This window comes from Magnolia sinica, chromosome 12, assembly GCF_029962835.1.
Source record: "Magnolia sinica isolate HGM2019 chromosome 12, MsV1, whole genome shotgun sequence".
NCBI lineage: Eukaryota > Viridiplantae > Streptophyta > Magnoliopsida > Magnoliales > Magnoliaceae > Magnolia > Magnolia sinica.
This window is the reverse complement of record NC_080584.1, coordinates 40271429-40295439: the sequence shown is the minus strand read 5'-3', so window position 1 is coordinate 40295439 and position 24011 is coordinate 40271429. Positions and strand designations below refer to the sequence as shown.

General features: G+C 39.0%; 1 protein-coding gene across 1 annotated transcript; it reads right to left on the bottom strand.

The window, feature by feature from the left end:
- Positions 1-3291: 3291 nt before the first annotated feature.
- LOC131221258 (protein translation factor SUI1 homolog) lies at positions 3292-18118 on the bottom strand. The gene is made up of 5 exons (XM_058216462.1): positions 18031-18118; positions 5310-5402; positions 3849-4054; positions 3679-3732; positions 3292-3584 (listed from the first exon to the last, which is right to left on the bottom strand). Exons 2-5 carry the CDS (start codon positions 5344-5346, stop codon positions 3540-3542), a joined length of 342 nt encoding a protein of 113 aa, XP_058072445.1. The 5' UTR covers positions 5347-5402; positions 18031-18118; the 3' UTR covers positions 3292-3539.
- Positions 18119-24011: the final 5893 nt, after the last annotated feature.

The window sequence follows — 24011 nt, the reverse complement described above, 5'->3', positions numbered from 1 at the left end:
TATTTACAATAATATGGGTACAAATAGTGTATGAATGCATCAGATGGGATGATCGTCCATCTGCTTGAGTTGAAGGTCGTCAACCCGCATCCACCCGTTAGGTAGGCTTCCATCTTTCGGTTGGCTTGGGCATAGCCCGCATCTAGTAATGCTCTACCAGGATTGACATTTCTTCCAAGGATGGCCCTTGAGATTGACCATGCATTATATAAATCTAATGAAAGAGGGATGACATATGAATGTATCATTTTTATAACTTTCAGAGATACTTGTCTTAATAAGTAAATTCAACTTACAATTATTATCATCCATATAATTTGGCACAAATTAGTATATAATTTACCACATCATATAATATTAAAACAAAATATCAAATCAGTACATCAATCAATTAAACCATCACAAATAATTTATTTTAATTCTAATGAATCATGAGGCACGTTAGGTTACTCACCTAAGTCTAGTAGTATAGACTCCGCAAGGTAATTAGAATAGTTTGAATTCTAAGGTCCTATCAATTATATCAACGATATTATTATTCATCTAATTTTATTACATGGTGGGGCCCACCATTGATTAACATCCTAGGTGATCAAATCCTAAATGATCAAATAATTAAAATTCTATTTAGATTTTTATCTTTTATTTCCTTTTTAAGATTATAAAATTGAATAGAAATTGCTTGATTGAGGTGGCCTATTAGATGATTAGATCATTCAGATTCTTGAGGTCCTGTCATGTTTTGCTTCTACACATTAGATGAATGGTGTGGATCTAACTACACATACACCGATGGCCCATCTTGATCTTCTACACCAAGTGATAACAACACTTGCGCAGAAATCTAAGCTTTCTTTATTAACCATTTCTAGATCTGACTAATGTGACCCATCCGATGATCGGATTGATCTAAAAATTAGGGCCCTTGTATATTTTGGCTTTAAAGATCGTATGATCCATATAGTTCTAATCTGATTCGACTAGGTGCACACCAATCACAATTAGAAATTTTGCATAGAATGTTAAACCTCTATCGCATATACATTGTATCAACCCATAATCAAATGCAATGAACGTGTGGCCGATCCACACTGTTCATTGCATAGATCGAGTCAAATTAAATGTGTAAAATACTAAAAAAAAAAAAACCATAAACATACTTAATCTAAGCTATCCAAAATACTATCTTCCTTTCTCAGTTGTCGCAGGGTGCCTTTTTGAGGGATACGGGAATGTTTATGGGTATATATAAGATAAAGATAAGATAAATATATGATAAATATAAGATAAAGATAAGATAAAGATAAGATAGTGATAGGATAGAGTAGAATAAAGAAAAGACAAAAATAGGATAGAGATAAGATAAAGATAATATTTTTTAAAAAAAAATCTTTTATTTATTTAAATTTTCACTGTCGTTACAATCCATGGGAAACAACACCTCATGAAACCCCCTAGGCTCAAATTTTACTTCGATCCAAAACTTTATTGGGCTATGAAAATTGAAAATAGTTTGCTCCCTTGATTTGAATTACTCTTTGATATGGCCCACCAGAATTTTAGATCATGGTAAAAATAAAATAAAATAAAATAAAATAAAAATCCTTGGGGTTTCGTAGGATTCTGCATCACATGGACGGTTTGAATTAGATGCTCATGACACGTGTGCAAAGGTGTACACATGCATAGGTACACATGACTCTAATATATATATATATATATATATATATACAGTTTTTACATCTTTACATATTCGTTATTTATAAATTGTACAAGCTCTCAAGCTCACTTAAGAGTATTCTTTTCGAATTGTATATTTTTGGATGTTAACCATGATAGATTCCAGCTTGATTATTTTACTCATCTTCGATACAAGCCTTTTTTTTTTTTTTTTTACACACGCACCCACCACAAACCCACACAAGCCGTAGTGGGATTTCACCACCTATGGGTTTCGATACCAGCCGTTTGGATGCATGCTACTCTGATTTATACAAATACGAGAGTGGCATCTCATAAGCATGATCCAATGGGTGAGAATAGGCACGGAATCTCATGGGCACCGGGGACAGTCCTATGGGTGAGAGTGGGTATGCAGAGAAGCGTTGTTTATTTGGAGAGTTTGCTGGTACAGAGGTTCGCTAAAATACATCCTAAGATTTTACATAGATAAGTGGCAATCGTGGTCATTGAATCTGGGCTGCATTTTAGTGATCCAAACCGTGTATACGATAGGCCTCATTGTAGACAAGGGATGCCCAAAATAAAAATAAAAATAAAAACCAACCTTGGCACTATTTTAATACCATGATCACTTAATAATTTTCCTTGAAATATAAAGAGTCTCATAAACCTTCAGACTCGCCAGGGACGGGCCAGCTTCAGCCCTGATTTTGAATTATCCAGGCCTGGCCCTATCCAAAATTTCAACTTTGATTGCCTCAGGCCGGGCCATTTACAGCAATCCATGCTAATGCATGCAACTCGCACATTGAAAAAACAAAAATAATAATAATTAAAGGTGTTGACCTCAATCCAAATCATCCACAAACCGTGCATATTGTAATCGAAGCATGCTAATCTGCTCGATGCCCACAAATAGAGAAATCAAATGTCAATGTTTTCCCATTACTGCGAGGAAAAGCATCCCCTGACCAAACGCTAGCATTTTCAAACCGATCTGATTTTGCAGCTACCCCCCGTTTTGCTAAAGTGGATCTACGATTTGGACAGATGGGATTTTGGTAACAGTTTATTGCAATGTAGAGCCGAGCCCATGGTCTCATCACCCTGCTCCATCCAAAATCATGCTAGATTTCACTGTCTCCGTACAACGGGTGGCAATGGCCTGCCTGAGGTTGTCCCTCCCTGGCTCAGCCCTAGTCCAAGTGCCATGATGAGCTGGGCCGATATGGTAAAGAGTGGTAGCATAATAAAAGGCTTGTCCAAATCTACGAAATGTTTTGCAATATTGCCTTCATCCATGATCAATCTCATTTATATAAATGGTTTTGATCATAGAAACATGACCCTGTATCCAAAAATACTTTTTAAACTAGAGACGTACATACATGCCTCTCTTCAAATCGTTGCATTCTTTTGTATAACAGTGACCAAGTTGATGATTAGACAAGACCTAGAGGGATTGCCCACCAGGGCTGGGTCAGGCCACCCCTACTCCAGACAATGTGAACCATTGGATTGAAGAAATCAAGCGATATCAGAACGTCCAACATCTACAACAAGCATATCAATTTGAGAGAGAGAGAGAGAGAGAGAGAGAGAGACTACAAGAGAAAATGGTTTTCAACAGTAAAACAAGAGAATATGACTCTTGACAGTAGCAAAGATGCTTACTAAAATTTAAGGCCCCCAAACATGGCATGGCTCTCAATATATCCTCCACCAGAAATTATACTTCTAAAATCATCACAAACATGGACTTACCAAATGTACGGTGCCCAACTAACCTTACATATAAGAGTGCATCCAAGGTATGTTTTTTTTTTTTTTCTCCTTGACATTCGAAAGCTCAAGACTTAAAAACCATGAATTTTGATGTGTTCCTTCTTCACAATCCCAGCCTTAACATGCAGACAGAGAGAGAGTCAGCACTGTCTGTAGAAAAATGAAAAAAGAAAAAGAAACGAGGAAAGCACAGCAATGGTGAGGAATTACCTGAACAAGGAAAGTGGAGACATTTTTGCGCTGATCACCTTGAAGTTGAATGACCTGCACACCACGGCATCATTAAATATGAATATAAATACACTACCATACATGAACGTACCATTACACAATGGGGGGGGGGGAGGGAGAGAGAGAGAGAGAGAGAGAGTTTTATGCACCTGGCCAAGCTCTGGGTCCTGGACGACCGTACCATTGCAGCAGAATTCCTTCTTGAGATCCTTCAAGATCTTATTGTAGCTAAACTCTTTCTTCAACCCTTGAACAGTGGTCAAGCTCTTCCTACCATTCCTTTGTTGTGTGCGCACATGCACGTACTCCTTCGAACCAGCGCTAGAGTCCTCAGCATTTGCCTCAGCGAATGGATCTACCCCATCCACCAAAATCCATGCTTCTGTTAAACACACACACACACACACACACAACTAGTTGTACTTCCAACTAATCAGCATGTGAGGCCAACCATGGTGTTTGTATGACATCTCACCCGTCCAATAAGGTTGTCCCACCATGAAATGGGATGCCCCAAAAATCAGGTCGATCCAACCATTAGGTGTGGCACACCATAGAAAACAATGAACAAATGCCCAAAAAACTCCACATTCACATGGCACGCACATCCTTGCTGGACAGACAACATGTCATACAAATACCATGGTGGGCCCCACATGCCAACTAGTTGGACATAAAACTAGTGTGTGAGACTCTCTCTCTCTCTAGATGACCAAAAAAAATCCATATAATGCTGCCCTTTCTACCAATCAGGAGATAAGATCGAAATTAGCATTTTGTTTCTTCTTTCTCGTGCACATTTGCCAAAGATATGTCAAAGATTCTTTCTGATTTTGTTTTTGATTTCTTTTCTTCTTTTCCTTCTTTTTTTCCTTTTTTCTGGTAATTTTGTATTTCAAAGAGAAAAAATCAATTTAGCAAACTCTTTCACAGACCCAAGCAGGTATAAACCATAAGTTTAATCAGCTTTGAATCATAGTTCAAAAACACAAAAACTCGACTCAACTCAATGTCTAGCCAGGGAGGGTCAACTCAGATTTGACCGAGTCCTTAATTGACTCGACTCCATATTTTAATAACTAAATTTAAATTATTTAATACATTTAAAATTGTTGAAAAGAACTTGCATTAATTAGAATCCCCGGAACAACACACAATTGAGAGTGTAGTTCCATGGAAGCGTGCTCTGGCTTTGTTAGATGTTGTTGGCCCTTCAATTCTTGCCTCTTGCATTTTTAAGTTTAGCCAGCTGACTGGACCAGTGACTCAAGTCAAGTCATGCTGAGATTCCAAGCCGACTCAATGACCATGGTCAAGACCCAACTGAGTCATGACAATCAACAAGTTTCCATTAGACTGGCTTGAAATCTCAACAAGTCAACTCTGCCAAGTTTCAAATTGACCAATGGTGTTCCAGAACTATGCTTTGATTTAGAATATTTCAGATCAAAATCTTCTACGCTTTTTATCTTTATTTGAAAGTTGATCTCTCCAACTGTAAACTAAGCTAGTTTTCAGCAAAACGAAACCAACATTTCCAGAAACCTTATATGGGCAAACATGCAAACACGTATCCCAGGCAAAGAAAGTTAAGCATGAGGTAAACATACCATAAGCAGTAGGAGTCTGGATGTCAAGATCAGACATGAAACTTGGTTGTAGTAATCGAAGAGATGAAACAGAGAGCTTTTCCTTGCTGAAAGCTACAAGAAATGAAGCCACCATTAGTTCCCAAAAATACCAGTGAAACACAACATCCAGTTACAATCAAATATCACCTCAGGCCTTCTTTAAAGTGTTGGAAGCATCAGAATTTTAATTACTTGAGAAGGATTGCCAGGAAGAATGAAAAATGAAATAGATATAGATATGCACTAATTCAAAACAACCTATGCTCTCTGGAAAATTTATACATCCTAACTTAAGGGGGCACTTGGGACAGTTTCCTTGAAAAAGAAAAATCCACAAATCTTGCAGGTCATGCAGCATCCACTGAGTTACCGCTCTCTCATTCTGTCAGTTATCCCATAAAGGAATAAATTAAATAAGATTTCCATTGAAAGGGGAATTTGACAATTTTGTTTTGCAGTAATTATGAAAAAACAGATAATTTTTCCTGCCAATAATAGGAACCATAGTTCAAAAACCCAAAAACTCAACTCGACTCAATGTCCAGCCAGATCAGGTTGACAAGAAGACTCGACTTGATGTTTAATTACTGGATAAATAAGGGTGTCTAAATTATAAAACCTATTTAAATTGGTACGAATATTAAAAGTTGACAAAAACTTTCAAAGATGAAGTGCATGGCTTGGTGGTAGAGTCACTTGACTATCTACGAATATTAAAAGATGTAGTCTCAACTCTCAACTGAGTTCAGCTTGCCAATGATTTTCATGGTGACTCAGCTAGAAATCTCTTCGAGTTAAATTCAGCCAAGTCACCAAGTTTCAGAACTATGATAGGAAGTATGAAGTTTACTTTCAGAGGAAAAGGGCAAAACAAACAAGACTAGCTTTTTTCTGGTTTCTGCCAATATATTCTCCAAATCCCAAGAACGACTAAGGCCCAGTTTGGTTGACACCTAAAAATGAGTTGATCCCACAGTAATTATGTATTAGGGATTTTGATCTATAATACATAATGAGTTCATATTAACTGTAATTATGTATTATGCACTTACTCCCATTCATTGGATAAATTCAGGATTTTGTGGGGAATCCTTAACAAACAACGGAAGAAAAGTTAAAACCCATTGGCTCTAACCTCCCTGACGACTCTACCAAATATTTTGGATTCCTACACCAAGCATTGCATAATAGATTTTTGAGTGCCACATGGATACCAAGCATTTTCAGGAACCATGGCCTCCAGCTGACCCCTTCCTCTGCTTAGAATCCAAACAGAACCTTAAAAGAGTGTGGCACAGATACAAAAGCATTTTCCAGAACCACCAGACCACAAGGAATAATAAGGTCCAGACTCCAGGTACATCCAAACATGGCATGCATCCCAATGCACCAGTTTGTGTTTACGTGAGACCATTGTTAGGTCATGCAGGTCGCTCAAGTCGACGTAGTGATGTGCATGGGTTTTCAACAGAAGCAGAAAATGAGGACAAGAGTCACCAAAACGGTGGGAACCGTTACGCGTTTCGGGGTCGTATCGGCCGATACCCGATTTTGTACCCGTATCGGCCGATACGGGCCCGTTACGGGGTGTAATGGTCGTTACGGGCCGTTACGGGCCCATAACGGGCCTGTAACGGTAACTTTTTTTTTTTTTTTTTTCATTTTTAGCTCTGTTTTTGCTGTTTTTTTGAAACCTCTTGCTTTCAAACTGTTTCTCACTCCTTCTACTACTAATTGCGACCAACCTTGGCTAGGTATTTGAGATAAAAATACATTATATTACAGATTTTTTTGAATCAAAGCTCGGTGGGCCATTTTTCAGAAATTCGTCAAAAATAGGTATTTATACTTTTTTTAATATGTTTTGTTGTTTTAATCATGTCATATGATGTGTTAATCATAGCAGAACATGTTAATGTGCATTTTACAGATTTGGGGTGCCATTTAATAATTTTTTAATATTTTTTTCTATTTACGCATGAATTTTGGCCCCTTTTTTTAAAATTCGAAAAATCAATTTTAAATGGTTGTTTTGCTGTTTTAATCATGTCATTTGATGTGTTAATCATAGTAGAACATGTTAATGTGCATTTTACAGATTTGGGGTGCCATTTTATATTTTTTTAATATTTTTTTCTATTTACGCATTAATTTTGGCCTTTTTTTTTAAAATTCGAAAAATCAATTTTTAATAGTTGTTTTGCTGTTTTAATCATGTCATTTGATGCGTTAATCATAGTAGAACATGTTAATGTGCATTTTACAGACTTGGGGTGCCATTTTATATTTTTTTAATATTTTTTCTATTTACGCATTTATTTTGGCCCTATTTTTGAAAATTCGAAAAATCATTTTTTAATGATTCTTTTCCTGTTTTAATGACATCATATGATGTGTTAATCATAGTAGAACATGTTAATGTGCATTTTACAGATTTGGGGTGCCATTTTATATATATTTTATATTTTTTTCTATTTACGCATTTATTTTGGCCCTTTTTTTGAAAATTCGAAAAATCATTATTTAATGATTCTTTTGCTGTTTTAATGACATCATATGATGTGTTAATCATAGTAGAACATGTTAATGTGCATTTTACAGATTTGGGGTGCCATTTTATATTTTTTTATATTTTTTTCTATTTACGCATTTATTTCGGCCCTTTTTTTGAAAATTCGAAAAATCATTTTTTAATGATTCTTTTGCTGTTTTAATGATGTCATTTGATGTGTTAATCATAGTAGAACATGTTAATGTGCAATTTACATATTTGGGGTGCCATTTTATATTTTGTTTATATTTTTTTTTATTTACGCATTTATTTTGGCCCTTTTTTGAAAATTCGAAAAATCATTTTTTAATGATTCTTTTGCTGTTTTAATGATGTCATTTGATGTGTTAATCATAGTAGAACATGTTAATGTGCATTTTACATATTTGGGGTGCCATTTTATATTTTTTTTATATATTTTTTTCTATTTACGCATGAATTTTGGCCCTCAAAAATAATTGCAAACACTTAAATGTAAGATATTTTCATATTACATTCATTCTAATATATCTATCATTGATAGTAGATAGTTAGAAAATTAAATATATGAATTTTGTAGTCAAATTCAGGTTATCTGGTTCATAAATTCATCAGATAGTCCGATACAACTTCTCACCAAAGAGTGGACCGTTACACCACCATAAACATGTTCCAATTTATAAATGAATGCATATTTGGAATGCTTAGAATATTCCGGATTTAATCCATATTTTTTCATATTTTTTTGACAAAAAAAAAATTTTGCACCGTTACGGGCCGTTACGCCCCCGTATCACCGTTACGCCCCTACGTGAGACCATTGTTAGGTCATGCAGGTCGCTCAAGTCGACGTAGTGATGTGCATGGGTTTTCAACAGAAGCAGAAAATGAGGACAAGAGTCACCAAAGGATAAGCAAAACTACCAATTTGTTGAGTCCCTCAGCAACAAATGGACATTGTTCGGATTGGTCTTGTCACCCATGAGTGACTGAGTGGCAGGGACAGCGAAAAAAGATAGCAACGGTCACAGAAGTATAAGCAAACTACACGCTTTGACAAGAACCTCAGGGGCAAATTGACATTGTTCGGATCAGAATTGTCACTTACTCAGCAGCAGGAATGACAACGAACAGCAGGGTAGCATGGAAACGGACCACATCGAGTGTGATCTCCTCCTCTGATACCACCTGATGCAAGCGGATCAGATCATAGAAATAATAAACTCAGGCTGCCAGCAACCTAAGCAGAAAAACAACGATGGTGGTCGTCAAAGGGTAGACAAGCTCATCGATCCGACAAGCAACTCGACAATGATGGCAATCATATAAGTATTGTACCCAGAAACCTTATATGGGCAAACATGCAAACACGTATCCCAGTCAAAGAAAGTTAAGCATGAGGTAAATATACCATAAGCAGTAGGAGTCTGGATGTCAAGATCAGACATGAAACTTGGTTGTGGTAATCGAAGAGATGAAACAGAGAGCTTTTCCTTGCTGAAAGCTACAAGAAATGAAGCCACCATTAGTTCCCAAAAATACCAGTGAAACACAACATCCAGTTACAATCAAATATCACCTCAGGCCTTCTTTAAAGTGTTGGAAGCATCAGAATTTTAATTACTTGAGAAGGATTGCCAGGAAGAATGAAAAATGAAATAGATATAGATATGCACTAATTCAAAACAACCTATGCTCTCTGGAAAATTTATACGTCCTAACTTAAGGGGGCACTTTGGACAGTTTCCTTGAAAAAGAAAAATCCACAAATCTTGCAGGTCATGCAGCATCCACTGAGTTACCGCTCTCTCATTCTGTCAGTTATCCCATAAAGGAATAAATTAAATAAGATTTCCATTGAAAGGGGAATTTGACAATTTTGTTTTGCAGTAATTATGAAAAAACAGATAATTTTTCCTGCCAATAATAGGAACCATAGTTCAAAAACCCAAAAACTCAACTCGACTCAATGTCCAGCCAGATCAGGTTGACAAGAAGACTCGACTTGATGTTTAATTACTGGATAAATAAGGGTGTCTAAATTATAAAACCTATTTAAATTGGTACGAATATTAAAAGTTGACAAAAACTTTCAAAGATGAAGTGCATGGCTTGGTGGTAGAGTCACTTGACTATCTACGAATATTAAAAGATGTAGTCTCAACTCTCAACTGAGTTCAGCTTGCCAATGATTTTCATGGTGACTCAGCTAGAAATCTCTTCGAGTTAAATTCAGCCAAGTCACCAAGTTTCAGAACTATGATAGGAAGTATGAAGTTCACTTTCAGAGGAAAAGGGCAAAACAAACATGACTAGCTTTTTTCTGGTTTCTGCCAATATATTCTCCAAATCCCAAGAACAACTAAGGCCCAGTTTGGTTGACACCTAAAAATGAGTTGATCCCACAGTAATTATGCATTAGGGATTTTGATCTATAATACATAATGAGTTCATATTAACTGTAATTATGTATTATGCACTTACTCCCATTCATTGGATAAATTCAGGATTTTGTGGGGAATCCTTAACAAACAACGGAAGAAAAGTTAAAACCCATTGGTTCTAACCTCCCTGACGACTCTACCAAATATTTTGGATTCCTACACCAAGCATTGCATAATAGATTTTTGAGTGCGACATGGATACCAAGCATTTTCAGGAACCATGGCCTCCAGCTGACCCCTTCCTCTGCTTAGAATCCAAACAGAACCTTAAAAGAGTGTGGCACAGATACAAAAGCATTTTCCAGAACCACCAGACCACAAGGAATAATAAGGTCCAGACTCCAGGTACATCCAAACATGGCATGCATCCCAATGCACCAGTTTGTGTTTACGTGAGACCATTGTTAGGTCATGCAGGTCGCTCAAGTCGACGTAGTGATGTGCATGGGTTTTCAACAGAAGCAGAAAATGAGGACAAGAGTCACCAAAGGATAAGCAAAACTACCAATTTGTCGAGTCCCTCAGCAACAAATGGACATTGTTCGGATTGGTCTTGTCACCCATGAGTGACTGAGTGGCAGGGACAGCGAAAAAAGATAGCAACGGTCACAGAAGTATAAGCAAACTACACGCTTTGACAAGAACCTCAGGGGCAAATTGACATTGTTCGGATCAGAATTGTCACTTACTCAGCAGCAGGAATGACAACGAACAGCAGGGTAGCATGGAAACGGACCACATCGAGTGTGATCTCCTCCTCTGATACCACCTGATGCAAGCGGATCAGATCATAGAAATAATAAACTCAGGCTGCCAGCAACCTAAGCAGAAAAACAACGATGGTGGTCGTCAAAGGGTAGACAAGCTCATCGATCCGACAAGCAACTCGACAATGATGGCAATCATATAAGTATTGTACCCAGAAAGCAGTTCAGCAATGGGAAACAGAAACCAGGGGGAAATTGTGACTTCACGTCGCAATGTGACCACACCGAACCAATCGCTGTCGATTCGTTGCCGAGTTGCTCACCCAATAGCAGAGTTCATTTATCCTTTGACAAACACCGTCGTTGCTTTTCTGCTTCCATCAACAGCAGCCCAAGCTTATCATTCTGACGACCTGATCAGCTTGCATCATTAGGTGATACAAACCATTACCGCCAAGTCTTGTCATGGATGTGGGATGAACAAAAAATTTCCAGCTTGGAAGATCCTCATCCATTGATCAGTAGCCTACATACAGCTCATGAAGAAAAATAAAAGCAACCATCCAGAAAAAGGACACATATTGGATAACAAGGATCTTGGAATCTGAAATAATCTAGGAGTCACCACTAGAGCTGTACACGAGCAACAAAAGCTCGGGAACTCGCTCGACTCGGCTCGAAAAAGCTCGACTCAACTCATATCGAAACTCTGTTCGAACCGAGTCGAGCCATTTTTTGGAAGCTCAGAACATTTCGAGTCGAGTCCGAGCTGGACCTAGCTCGACTCGGCTCGACTCAAATATTGCTCGAACTCGGTTCGAGTCGGCTCGACTTGGTACAGGGTATATATACCCTTCAAAAAAAAAAACTACCCCCTTTTCAAAATACATCCCGCCCGCACGACCCTAACCCTACCCCACCTCTTCCTCCCTCTTTGTCAGTCCGGCCGGCAAAGCTCTCCTCCCCCCCTCTCTCTACTCTCTGACTCTCCCTCATCCTCCTTTACCCGCACGGCCGCACCAACGCACGGCCGTCTTCCTCCCTCTCCGTCAGTCCGGCTGGCGAAGCTCTTCCCTCTCTCTCTTTACTCACTACCTCATCCTCCCTTACCCGCACGGCTGACGGCCTCTCTTCCTCCCTCTCTTCCTCCTCTGTCAGTTCGAAAACTCGGCTCCAACTCTGCTCGAACTTGGCCGAGCCGAGCACGAGCTGTTGGGCCGAGCACGAGCTAGGACTCGAGCAGTCTGAGTTGAGCACGAGCTGGGACTCGAGTAGTCTGAGTCGAGCACGAGCTGGGCAAAGCTCGGCTCAGCTCGACTCGTGTACAAATCTAGTCACCACCACCATTTGGCAGTTCTAATCATCTGAACAAAGACCCCATTAGTACTAGCATCATCATCATCATCTAAGCCTTATCCCAATCAATTAGGGTGGCTACATGAATCTCGTTCCACCATTCCACTCTATTCAGGGCAATACCATCAATTAGACAGCCATCGGGTCTTTTCTTGCTACCTCCATCCATGTCCATTTGGGCACCCCTCCCCAATTAATTAGGGTGGCCCCATTAGGCAGTTCCGATCATCTGAACAGAGGCCCCATTAGTACCATCATCATCATCATCTAAGCCTTATCCCAATTAATTAGGGTGCCTACATGAATCTCGTTCTGCCATTCCACTCTATTAAGGGCAATACCATCAATTTGACGGTCATCGGGTCTTTTCTTGCTACCTCCATCCATGTCACGGTTCTCGTTCTCCGTTGCACATAACGAAACCATCGAAGTCTGCTTTCCCTTACTCTTATTACCTATTGGTACTACTCCCAAGTTCCCTCGAGTGCATTCATTTTTAATTGTATCCTTCCTTGTCTTCTTACACATCCATCTCAACATCCTCATCTCAGTTAAACTCGTCCTATGAACATGTTGTTCCTTAACTGCCCAACATTCTATCCCCATAAGCATTGATGATCTTATAGGTGGCCTATAAAAATTCCTTTAAAATTAAGTGCAAACATGATGATCACATAAAACTCCAAAGCCATATCTCCATTTCTTCCACCCAACTTGAATTCTGTGGGCGACAACTTTCTCAGTCTCCACTCTCGTTAGTTATTGACCAAAGATATTGAAAGTGGTCATTTTGGTAAACTTCTTAGCCAACAATCTTAACTAATTCCTTGGTTTCACTCCTACTGCTACTAAAATTGCACTCCATATACTCTGTTTTCATCTGACTGCTTTTAAATCCTTTAGATTCTAAAGCACCCTCCATAAATCTAGCTTTGTGTTTATGCCATCCCTCATCCTGTAATCAAAACTATGTCATCTGCAAACAACATATACGATGGGATCTCTTCCTGCATATGCCTCGTTAACTTGTCCATGACCAATGTGAAAAGGTATGGGCTCAATGTTGATCCATGACGCAAGCTTACATTCTCGCCGCGTCTTCCGGACAAAAAATTAGGATATGAAAATGAAGCCTCCCTCCTCTGCCAATCATACCACCTAGTGAGTAGTGCTTTGAATAGCGTAGCGTAGCTACGACGCTACGTAGCATTAACAAATCACGTAGCGTATGTAGCGTGCGCATGGCGTACGCTACACCTTTTTTTAATGGTCATTATATTTTGTATTTTTTTAAGGCAATTATATTTTGTGTTTTATACTTAATACTCTCAACCTGTGGGATTTAAATTTCTTTTCGTACTTATGATTAGACATTATTAATTATAGTTTGCTTAAAAAGTTGTTGATGTGATAATAATTTGATTTGGTTTATGTATGTGAATTGGCTTTTGATCAGTGATGATTAATAACTTGTTTGAACAAAAAAATGAATCATCTTTTAGGCATTTTTATATTATTGTTTTTTTATTTTTTTTCTTACTATTTATCATATTTTTCTATTTTTAAATTAAAAAATAGAAGTGTCGTGTAGCTTACGCCACACACTACAAAAGGTTGAATGCTACGCAACACACTATCGCTATCACTATTTAAAACATTACTAATGAGTAGTCGTATAATTCCAGTCGGTATTTGCTCCATTTCTTTGGCAAAGACATCTACAATATATTAGTCGTGTTGGGCATGACAGCAATGATTCAACCTCTTGTTCTCCACTAGTGGTCCTAACATTTTTTACTGCTCCATCATATATATCATTAATCATGTTAATATGTCCTCTTAAAACTCCTTTCTTTCCCAACACCAACCAAATTAACTCTCTAGGGATCATCTTATGCTTTCTCTAAGTCAACAAAGATTATATATATGGTTGTCAATGGGTCGGGCCTAGGGTTGGTCTCGGCTTGGAATTTGAACTATTTCCAGCTGGGCCTAGGGCTGGTCTCGGCCTGGAATTTGAACTGTTTCGGGTCGGGCCTATTCAAAATTCTGATTTTGCAGGCCCAAGCCCGGCCCATTGACAGCCCTAATAATATAGAGATTATCATCTCCCTATATTTCTCCATCGATAGTCAAAGTAGGAAAATAGCACCAAAGGCTCCCAAGCATGAAACCAAATTGGTTTTTTTATATATTCTCCTCATGCCTTAGTCTTTGCTCAATCACTCTCTCCCAAAGTTTCATAGTATGGGTCATAAGTTTAATCCCATGATAGTTAGTGCAGCTATATATGTCTCATTTATCCGTACAAATAGGTATCATGTTACTTTTTCTTCATTCATCTGGCATTTCTTCGATCTTATAATCTTGTTGAATAAGTTTGTCAACCAAAATAATCCAGCATCTCACATACACTTCTAAACCTCTATTGGTATACCATCCGATCTGAGGTTCTCTTCAATTTTTAGCTTTCTCCTAATCCTACAGAAGTATCTATGGTCTCCAACATCATTTGAATTTATAGTTCCTTCTATCCCTATGCTCTCATAGTGATTGTCATTAACAAGCTCTAAAAATAGCTTCTCCACCTTTTATTGATTTCATTGTCCTTCGTAAGTACCCTATGGTTATTGCTCTTAATGCATCTAACATGATCTAGGTCCCTAACCTTTCGCTCTCTCTCATTGTTGAAAGTTTGAAGACATATTTTTCACCTTCTCTTATCCCCAATCTATTGTAAAGATCATCATAAGCCTTGAGTTTAGCCCCACTACTTTCTTAGAAATCCCACCCTACTTAAGTTAACCACATAGAACCAAAGAAGACCACCTTGATGGCACCCTACCCAACCTAAACCCACAATAGATTTCCTAAGCTTTGTAGAATAACTAAACAGCAACTGTTGATATTTACTTTCCACCAATTGGCAGTTTGCTGCTGCTAGACAACAGCCTTTTTGTGGCGGTTTCCACCCATCACAGATCATTTCCACCCTGTTTCTCGAGAGATTCATGAAAGAGATGCCTGTAAAATCTTTAGGATCTAGCCAAATTGAACTCTTAACCTGTGTGTGTGTGTGCGTGTGCGTGCTATTGTTATCTTGCCATATATCCCACGTGGTTGCATGCAAGAGCAGACTCCATAAAAATAACAACCATATTTGCTAAGACATTGATTTTTTTTAATAGTGACCATTTTGTTGATACAAACCATTAACCTGTTTAGCCACACTTTGAATGCAAGGTGCACTATAGTTGAAAGATATTGGCCACCCAGTTTTTGTCCTTTATAATCGTCAATTCATAGGCCATTGAGACATTGAAGGGTTATAATCTTTAAACCTAGGAGCTTGATTGGCAAACACCGCTAATCATATCAACCATCTGGATCACGATTCACAAAGCATGGGCAGCACTTGCCCCCTAGCACATCAGGACACAATTCACATCATGAAACATAAGACTCGATAGCTTATATTTTCTATACATCCCAATTGTTGTAACAGTACCTCCTTCCCTAACTTAACTAAGAAGATAACCTACCCTCTTCTCTCTATCCCAAAGAGAAGGGGAAATTTCCCTTTTCCTAGTGGGTGCTAATTATTGACGAACCGAGGTAGGATCCATTTTCTAGGTTGAATCTGGGGAAAAACATCAGGCACCCCTTTCTGGTTTAGAATCCAGTAAATCCAATTCTGATCAAGTGGGAGTTTTCTTTGATTGATCAAAGTCAAAATCATCCTTATCTAACATATTTACAAGCCTGACATGACAACCATTATTATTTTAGTGGTCGTTATTTACACGACTACTATCCATTACATTAGATGAAATTTATTGACTATTATCAATATAATAGTTGTCATCTTAACAGCTATTGTTTACCGAGGGGTTTTTTTTTTTTTTGGAAGATTGAAAAGAAATATATAAAAGGTAAAACGCCTAAGCCAACAAAACAAAGAAAAAGGAACCACAGAAACAACCAAGAAACCTAAAAGACAACTATACAACTCGACATGAAGCTTCGAGGAAGCTGACTAATCCAAGATCGAAGAAACGATGGAGTTGCCTAAGAGATTCAAACTAAACAACCATTCCTTGAGATGCTAGATTATCTTAATAGAAATTGAAGAATGAAAGCTCGAGAGATCCCGAAAACTGCGATTGTTTCTCTCTTCCCATAAGGCCCATAGAGTGGCCATCAGAGCCATCTTCCACACTACTTAGGAGTTCTTTTTGAGGACAGAGTCATTCCAAGCAAACAGGAGACCTTGAACCAAGCCAAGCATGACCCAAGGGACATGGAATCTCTTGAAGATAGAAGACCAAATAGTGCAAATTTTTAGATTATGGCAGTTCCAAGCCGGTCCATGTATGTATCAAGTGCTGCAATTACATGGAGGCATGGTACCTCCCATGCCCCCAAGGCATTTTGGTCTCATACACATAGGTGACAACAAATCTATAGTGAAAACCAAATACTGAATAATAAATAAATAACACCATACCCTGCCTACGTAGCATGGATCATATTGTACGCATGCCACACACATACGTCCATCCAAATGGTCTAAATAATGGACCCCATATGGAGCATGGCCCAAAAACACACAGCAAACAATCATTTTTCTTTGAAAATGGCCAATGGCCACTTTTCCTTCTCAAATGCCCATCTAATGGCCACCAATTTGACGGCTAGGGTCATCCAATTTAATTTATGCCCCGTGCCACATCCATTCTAGGGCCAACAATTTGGACGTCTAGATTAGGTAAATATATGCCACCCAAATTAACACTAACGGTCCATTTGACAGCCACCATCTGGGCAGTGCCACATCCATAGTGGCACCAAATATGCAATGCATATGATAGATGTGTTTGTTGGCATGATCCACCATAAACTGTAAGAGTATATGATATATTTCAAATCAGATAATAAATGGAAAACCTCTTAAAGCAGAAAACAAAGAGACTCATATGTAAACAAAGAAAATCCACTTTGTAGGAGATAAATTTGATACAACTCAGCAATGATTAGACTGATTTTAGATCTATTCTATTCAATGGGACCGTTGCAAACTATATATATATATATATATCAGCAATCAGATACAGTGAATGCGGTGGAAATTCTGGCATCGGCCCACAACACAAAGATTGCATTGACTGGACCCCCTATAATTGTCTGTTTGATGGTCAGAGTCAGCCACCGAATTATCTAATCAATGGGATTTTTCGGCAAGGACTAATCCGCAACACGGCCCAACCAACCGACAGTTCCAATCACAATGGCTAGAACAACGGGGACAACAAATCCATAGACCGTACGGATGATGGATCGCCTGGCTTCCTATTTGATCCATCTTTTAACAGTCCTCAAGGGGAAGCAGGCCATCCACGGTGAGGCAACCAACCGATGGTTGCGATTACCAGTGGCTGGCCCCACGTAGGTTGGAGATCTAGAGAACCTACGAATTGAGATGGTCCCCAAGACCACATCGCCCCCTGTTTCCAAATCCGTGAAAAATAAAAGAAAATCCATCTAATCTTCGAAAAGAAACCGAAAGGTGCTTGAATTAAATAATAATAATAATAATAAACAGAAACTAAAAACAGATCGTGAAAACCCTAAACGCTAAGAAGACGGATGTGAAGAGAATTTACCTGAATAAGATTCCAATCGAATTGTAAGCGAGGAGAAAATATTACGAGATTTTTTCCCCTTTTCTTCCTCGCCCTTTCGGTCTGACCGCCTCTTTTTATAGAGGGAGCGGATTAGGTGCGCCCTCGGCCTTGCGTAGGATGGTGCGGCCCTTACCGTGGGACCCACCTTGTTGTATTTATTCTATATCCACGCCGTCCATCCATTTTGCAAGATTATTTTACATTTAGGGGACGAACAGAAAATTGAAGCAGATAAAAATCTCAGGTGGACCACACTACAGGAAAACAGTGGTGAATGAGCGCTCCACCATTAAAATACTTCCCACAGCCCACCGTACTAGTTCCTTAGTTTTTATTTACCATCAAACGTGTTGATAAGATTGAAAATAAAAAACCTAGATTAACGGAAAAATTAAATATCAGCTTGATCCCAAAAGCCCACAATAAGCTTTTAATGGTCAATCAGCACTGTTTACCTTGGTATAGTCCACCTAAGATTTGGTTCTTCTTAATTTTTTGAATCATGTACTAAAACGATCTATAAAAATATATAAACGGTATGGATATAAAATACATAGATGGACCTCATGGCAAGTACCGCACAGTCTTCGGTGAGGCCGAACCGCACCTAATCGGCTTCCGAGTACGTCAGCTTTATTCTACACGCGTGTCCGTTCCCGCGTGGGGGTGTGGGCTTTCCAAAGGGAAGAAAATTAGGTACGGCCCTTACCGCGGTGTGCGTGGCCCACATTGATGCATGCACCCATGCCAAAATGAAACAAATATAAATCTCAGTAAACCATGCTACATGAATTAATGGTAGCTGAAGGCCCACTATTAAAAGCTTCCTAAGCTCACGATAATATTTATTTTCCATTTAACTAGTTGATTGGTCCACAAAAAAGGTTTCTAACGGTGATTCACCGCTTTTTCCTTTAGTGTGGTCCACCTGAGATTTGTAATTGCTTCGTTTTTTTTTTTGTCTCATGCCCATTGGAAAAACCGGCGTACGGCATGGATATACCATACATACATCAAGGTAGACATACAGTAAGCGCCGCACCTAATCCACTCCATGTACTGGGGCCAAATGTGCCAGCATGGCAATAGGTCAAAGATTCCATCCATCCATCGGAATGTTACTTGAAACTATTATATTCATGCCTTTTAGTCAAGAATTAGGTTGATCCACTGCTTATGTGGGCCACAATTTGCAGTACAGATGTAAGGCTTTGAAAAGTTTGGCTAAAGTGTTCTAACCCACCCATGGATTTCTAATATTACTACAAGAAACATGAGAATGACCGGCACATATTTTTACCAGTAGCTAACTTAAACTACATTTGTATACATGAATATGTGGCGTTTTTGCGTGGATACCGGAAATCTTGCCAATGATTATAACATTAAAAAGAAAAAGAAAAAAAAAAAATCCCTAATTCCAATCCTATTCTCCCGAAATCATTTTCGACGCTATCAATCCCCTTCTCCCACCTCTTCTCCCAAACCATCTTCTCCAAACCCCTTCTTCTAAATCCCTCCTCACCCAAACCCTTCAACCAAATCCATCCTCTCCCACCACCCTACACTTCCCAAACCCTTCTTTCCCAAAACTCTTCTCTCTTCCCTAGAAAAATCGATTGATCTTATCTCTCTCTTTCGTCTTCTCCTCCTTAAGGTTGTGTTTGGATGCATGTAAGTTTTTTAAGGTGTAAGTTAAAGATAATCATAGTTATAAGTACGAAACTGCATATTCACATTAACCAGAACTTCAAGTAAGGAATCGTTTAAAAATCAAATTAACACATAAAAAATTTAAATAAAAATATGCTTCTTATTGAGCCCATCTAAACGAATAGCTTGGGCAATTTTTATGCTAAACTAATCATCAGTTGGCCCATAAAAATGAGCCCACGTATGCAAAATACCTACATAAAAGTGGGCAATATATTCATCAACTGGAAATTATGTTTTCCCTTCATCTAGGTCTATGTGACCAAATTAACAGGTTGGATGGGAAATAAACATGATAGTGGCCCCCAAAAAGTTTTTTTATTGGTAAGAATTATATCACCACTGTTTCTTGTGGTGTAGTCTACTTGTGTGACGCTCTGAAAATCGGGGGTCGAATAAAAGTCCAACTCCCGAATTCCAACGCATCACTTATGCAACATATTTAATGATGATTAAATGTTGTCTGTATTAGTGCATAAAACATGAGTAAGATTAAGCAAAATCAGCAATACAAAATCCAGGGACAGTTGTAATACGCAAGTGGAAGACTAAAACAAATATGTATAACTTGATAGACTAGTTTAGGTCCCCAAAGTATGTATGCATTGCCAGGTCAATAATTACATGTATTGTTTCAGAATATAAAATATCAAAAATGTAACAGTCCACTACAAGTATAACCCTAAAGCCCCGTCGATTCAGAACGGTCTACGAGAACCCGCCTGAATACTGCATATATGAAAATGCTTCCTCATCATCCTCAAAGTCCGGCTCCACCTCGCAGACTACGCCATCATCTGAACCTACAACAGGGTCTGGTTGGTGTTCAAGACACCCTCCCATAACGTGGGAGTGAATGATCAACTTAGTGGAACAATAAAGTAAAGGTTAACATGTTATCAATTAGTCAAGCAGTAATGATAAAGCAATACAATCGAATATCCCTAGGTACTCTGATTAATGCAGGAATGGTATGAATAAATAATGTATGCCCTTGCCTGCACTTCCTCAGCGATCTTCATACAATGGTCGCGCATGTCAGTCACTTCCTCGTGCTCTCTACACATCGTCAAACGGCACATGCAATGTGGTACATGAATATGATTACCAAGTTCTTATTGGTCCTTTTCATACAGCAGGATTGGGAAGCTAAGGTACCTCCCTTATATCAATTTTCAAACAATGATCCATTCTAGGGTCGTCAGTCCTATCAATTCTCATACGATATTGCGGTTCTAGGTCGCTGCAAAGGGCTCGTCACCTTATCAATGTAGGCCTAGTGTACTCTTGTTGCTACGTAAGGGCTTATTGCCTCTACGCAGTCTTAGTGTAAGCTCGAGGTCACTACAAAGGGCTCGTCACCTTATCAATGTAGGCCGACAGCTCGAATACAGTGTCTCATACCACCGTATTTGGCTCATGAGACTGTATTGCTCACTAGACACTACGGGGAGGCTCGTCACCCCAGTGTAGGCCGACAGCTCGACCACGGTGTCCCATACCACCATGCCCGGCTCATGAGTCTTAACGGATCGAGGTACCAATGTTAAAAGGGTTTTCACTGGTGAGTTTGGTATCTTAGATTCAAGCAATAGCGTCCATACTTGGTGAACATACATCGGGTCAATCGGGTTACTTGACGAGCTCGACTAGTACAAGCGTACGTTGAGTTGATTGACATGAAGGGCGTAAGCACTCCGTGTGGCCTAACCACTGCCAACATCCCAAGTACAGCTCGGATTCATTGATCACATCCTATGTGGCGAGACAACCTTAGTCATCAAATCAGAACCTGTTACCGATTGCCTGGACTATTTCATAGTCTCAAACATATCCAATTCCAACAAGTATTCATATGAGGTAATCAAAGCAGTAACGAACAAGTAATTCAAATCCTACAACCATTTGAGCAATTTATGAAATACACATAACATGAATTCACACATATGCATTTCGTAAGTAAAACAGACAACGTAGTGTAGGTGCATGGAGGGATATATACACATAACTAAGGTAGTTGAGAATCTTATCTCAACACCCATATAAATTACATTTCACCAAATACTAACTCATACAGACATTTTATCAAACACTTATACTACACATATCACATACATAACATGAGTTGATTATAACATATATTTGGACAGATCCTTCTAGCGAAGAGTTGTCACATACACAACCATCATGTAATAGCATTCCCTAGACATAGCGGGCACAAATCATAGTCACATATTCATTCAGCCATTTCTACAAACACTTAGGCTACACATTACAACATACATGACGTATGTTGGCGTAACATGTAGTAAGGTAAATCCTTTCGCCAAGGAGTTATCATAATTACATCAATCCTATATCTTCGACGGATAACCATGTCAAGCACAAATCCTAATTCCAAACTCATTCAAACATTTCAATAAACACATGAAATACACTAAACTCACCATAGTTCATATATATGTGTAAAGTGCGGGAAACAACGTGTCTAAGCATGTGATAGCAATTCAAGTCAGGCATAAATCATTAACTGACATTGAAAGCCTTGAAAACCATAACCTAAACATTTATAGTCAGCACCTTTCACCGGTAGACTCGTAACGAACTCAGTTTTAAAGCTAAGTCTTTGTCTAGGACACCACAATAACCTATACTAGGGAATAGGTCAGCTATTTCATCTATTACAATAGTTGGAAACCCTAAGACAAGTTAGGGTTAGGTTTTCTTACCTAAGTACGGAGTTGGAATCGCCTGTATAGCGATACAGGAACGGCGGTTGAGTGCGTGAAGTAGCGAGATCGAATCCCAGGAAGAATTTCCAACTCTCACTCTCACTTTCTCTCTTTTCCTTTCTCTTTTCTCTTCTCTCTCTCTTAGGGTTTCTCAAATTCGTATGGGGTGAGAGAGAGAGGGTTTAAGGTCCTTATATAGGCCCAGGACTGATGGAAATGGCCCCAGGGCTAAGGTATACTTAGATTATATCCAAATATGGACTGTTTCGGTCCAACGGAGCACTTCTGGTGGCCCCTTTTCCACATGCGGTCGGACTTAAGCTCCCTGACCATGGATCTAGGTCAGGCTGAGTTTTCGTTCCGATCGGATTTACAGATCAGCCGTGGCGGACCGGTTTCAGTTTAACGGTCACCGGCACTCGATCAGGGCCACAAGTACACCGACATATGTGGGACATTTCTCTTTATCTGAGGGTGTATTTGGGTCAGATTCTGACGGTCTGAATCCTTATATTTGGCCTGCAAGCAACATGACTCAGATTACTTAAATTCGGATTTTATTTCTAAATATTTTCACGTTTCTCACACACTTTGCTCCGGGCTCAAATTGTGCATTTCTAGACACAGTTAGGACTTTATTTCCAAGGGGGTTGTCAAGTCCAGTAATGCGGTCATATCTGTATAGTTTCGGGGTAATCAGACTTTCGACATGCGGTCCTGGTCCGATACGGAGTTTCGGTGTGCTCCCGAGAGCAACCGGGTTTAAGGACGGATTCTGGATTTCAGGGTAATGTAGCGTCAATGATTCTGCATATTTCGGGTCTTGCAGATTATATTTAAAGTGATTAGTGCTAATTTCACAAGCACTCTAGTTTAGCACTTGTTAACATTAACCTAATTTCTAAAGGTTTTGGTCCTGGGTAATTTCTGCCTAAGGTGGTACTCGGGTCTTTGTACGGATTTTTCCGAGACGTTACAACTTGAGAGTTGGATCTTCCTCATTTTGGGATGATACCCTAAAATAATAATTTGAAGTAGATGGACAGCGTAGATAAAACACAAATTATGATGGGGCCGGCAGAGAACCATCAAGTGACAGTCATGGTTTGGCTTCTGATGTTGCCGGTAGCTAAGTGCCTAGTGTCAATGCTCCATGGGCCCCACCATAATGTATGTGTTTCATCCACGTCGTCCATCCATTTTTTAAGATCATTTTATGGCATGGGCCCAAAAATAAGTTAAATTCAAATCTCAAGTGGACCACATCACATGAAATAGTGTTAATTAAACACCCACCATTAAAAACTTCTTGGGGGCCATGAAAGTTTTAGATCAAATTGATTTGTTTTCCCATTCATCCTAGTCCTTATGACCTAATCAACAGGTTGGATGTGAAACAAACATTAGGGGGTTTTTAATGGTGAACATTCAATTACTATAGTTTTTGTATGGTGTGGTACACCTGGAGTTTAGATTTGCCTCATATTTTAGGATTAAGCCCTAAAATGATATGGA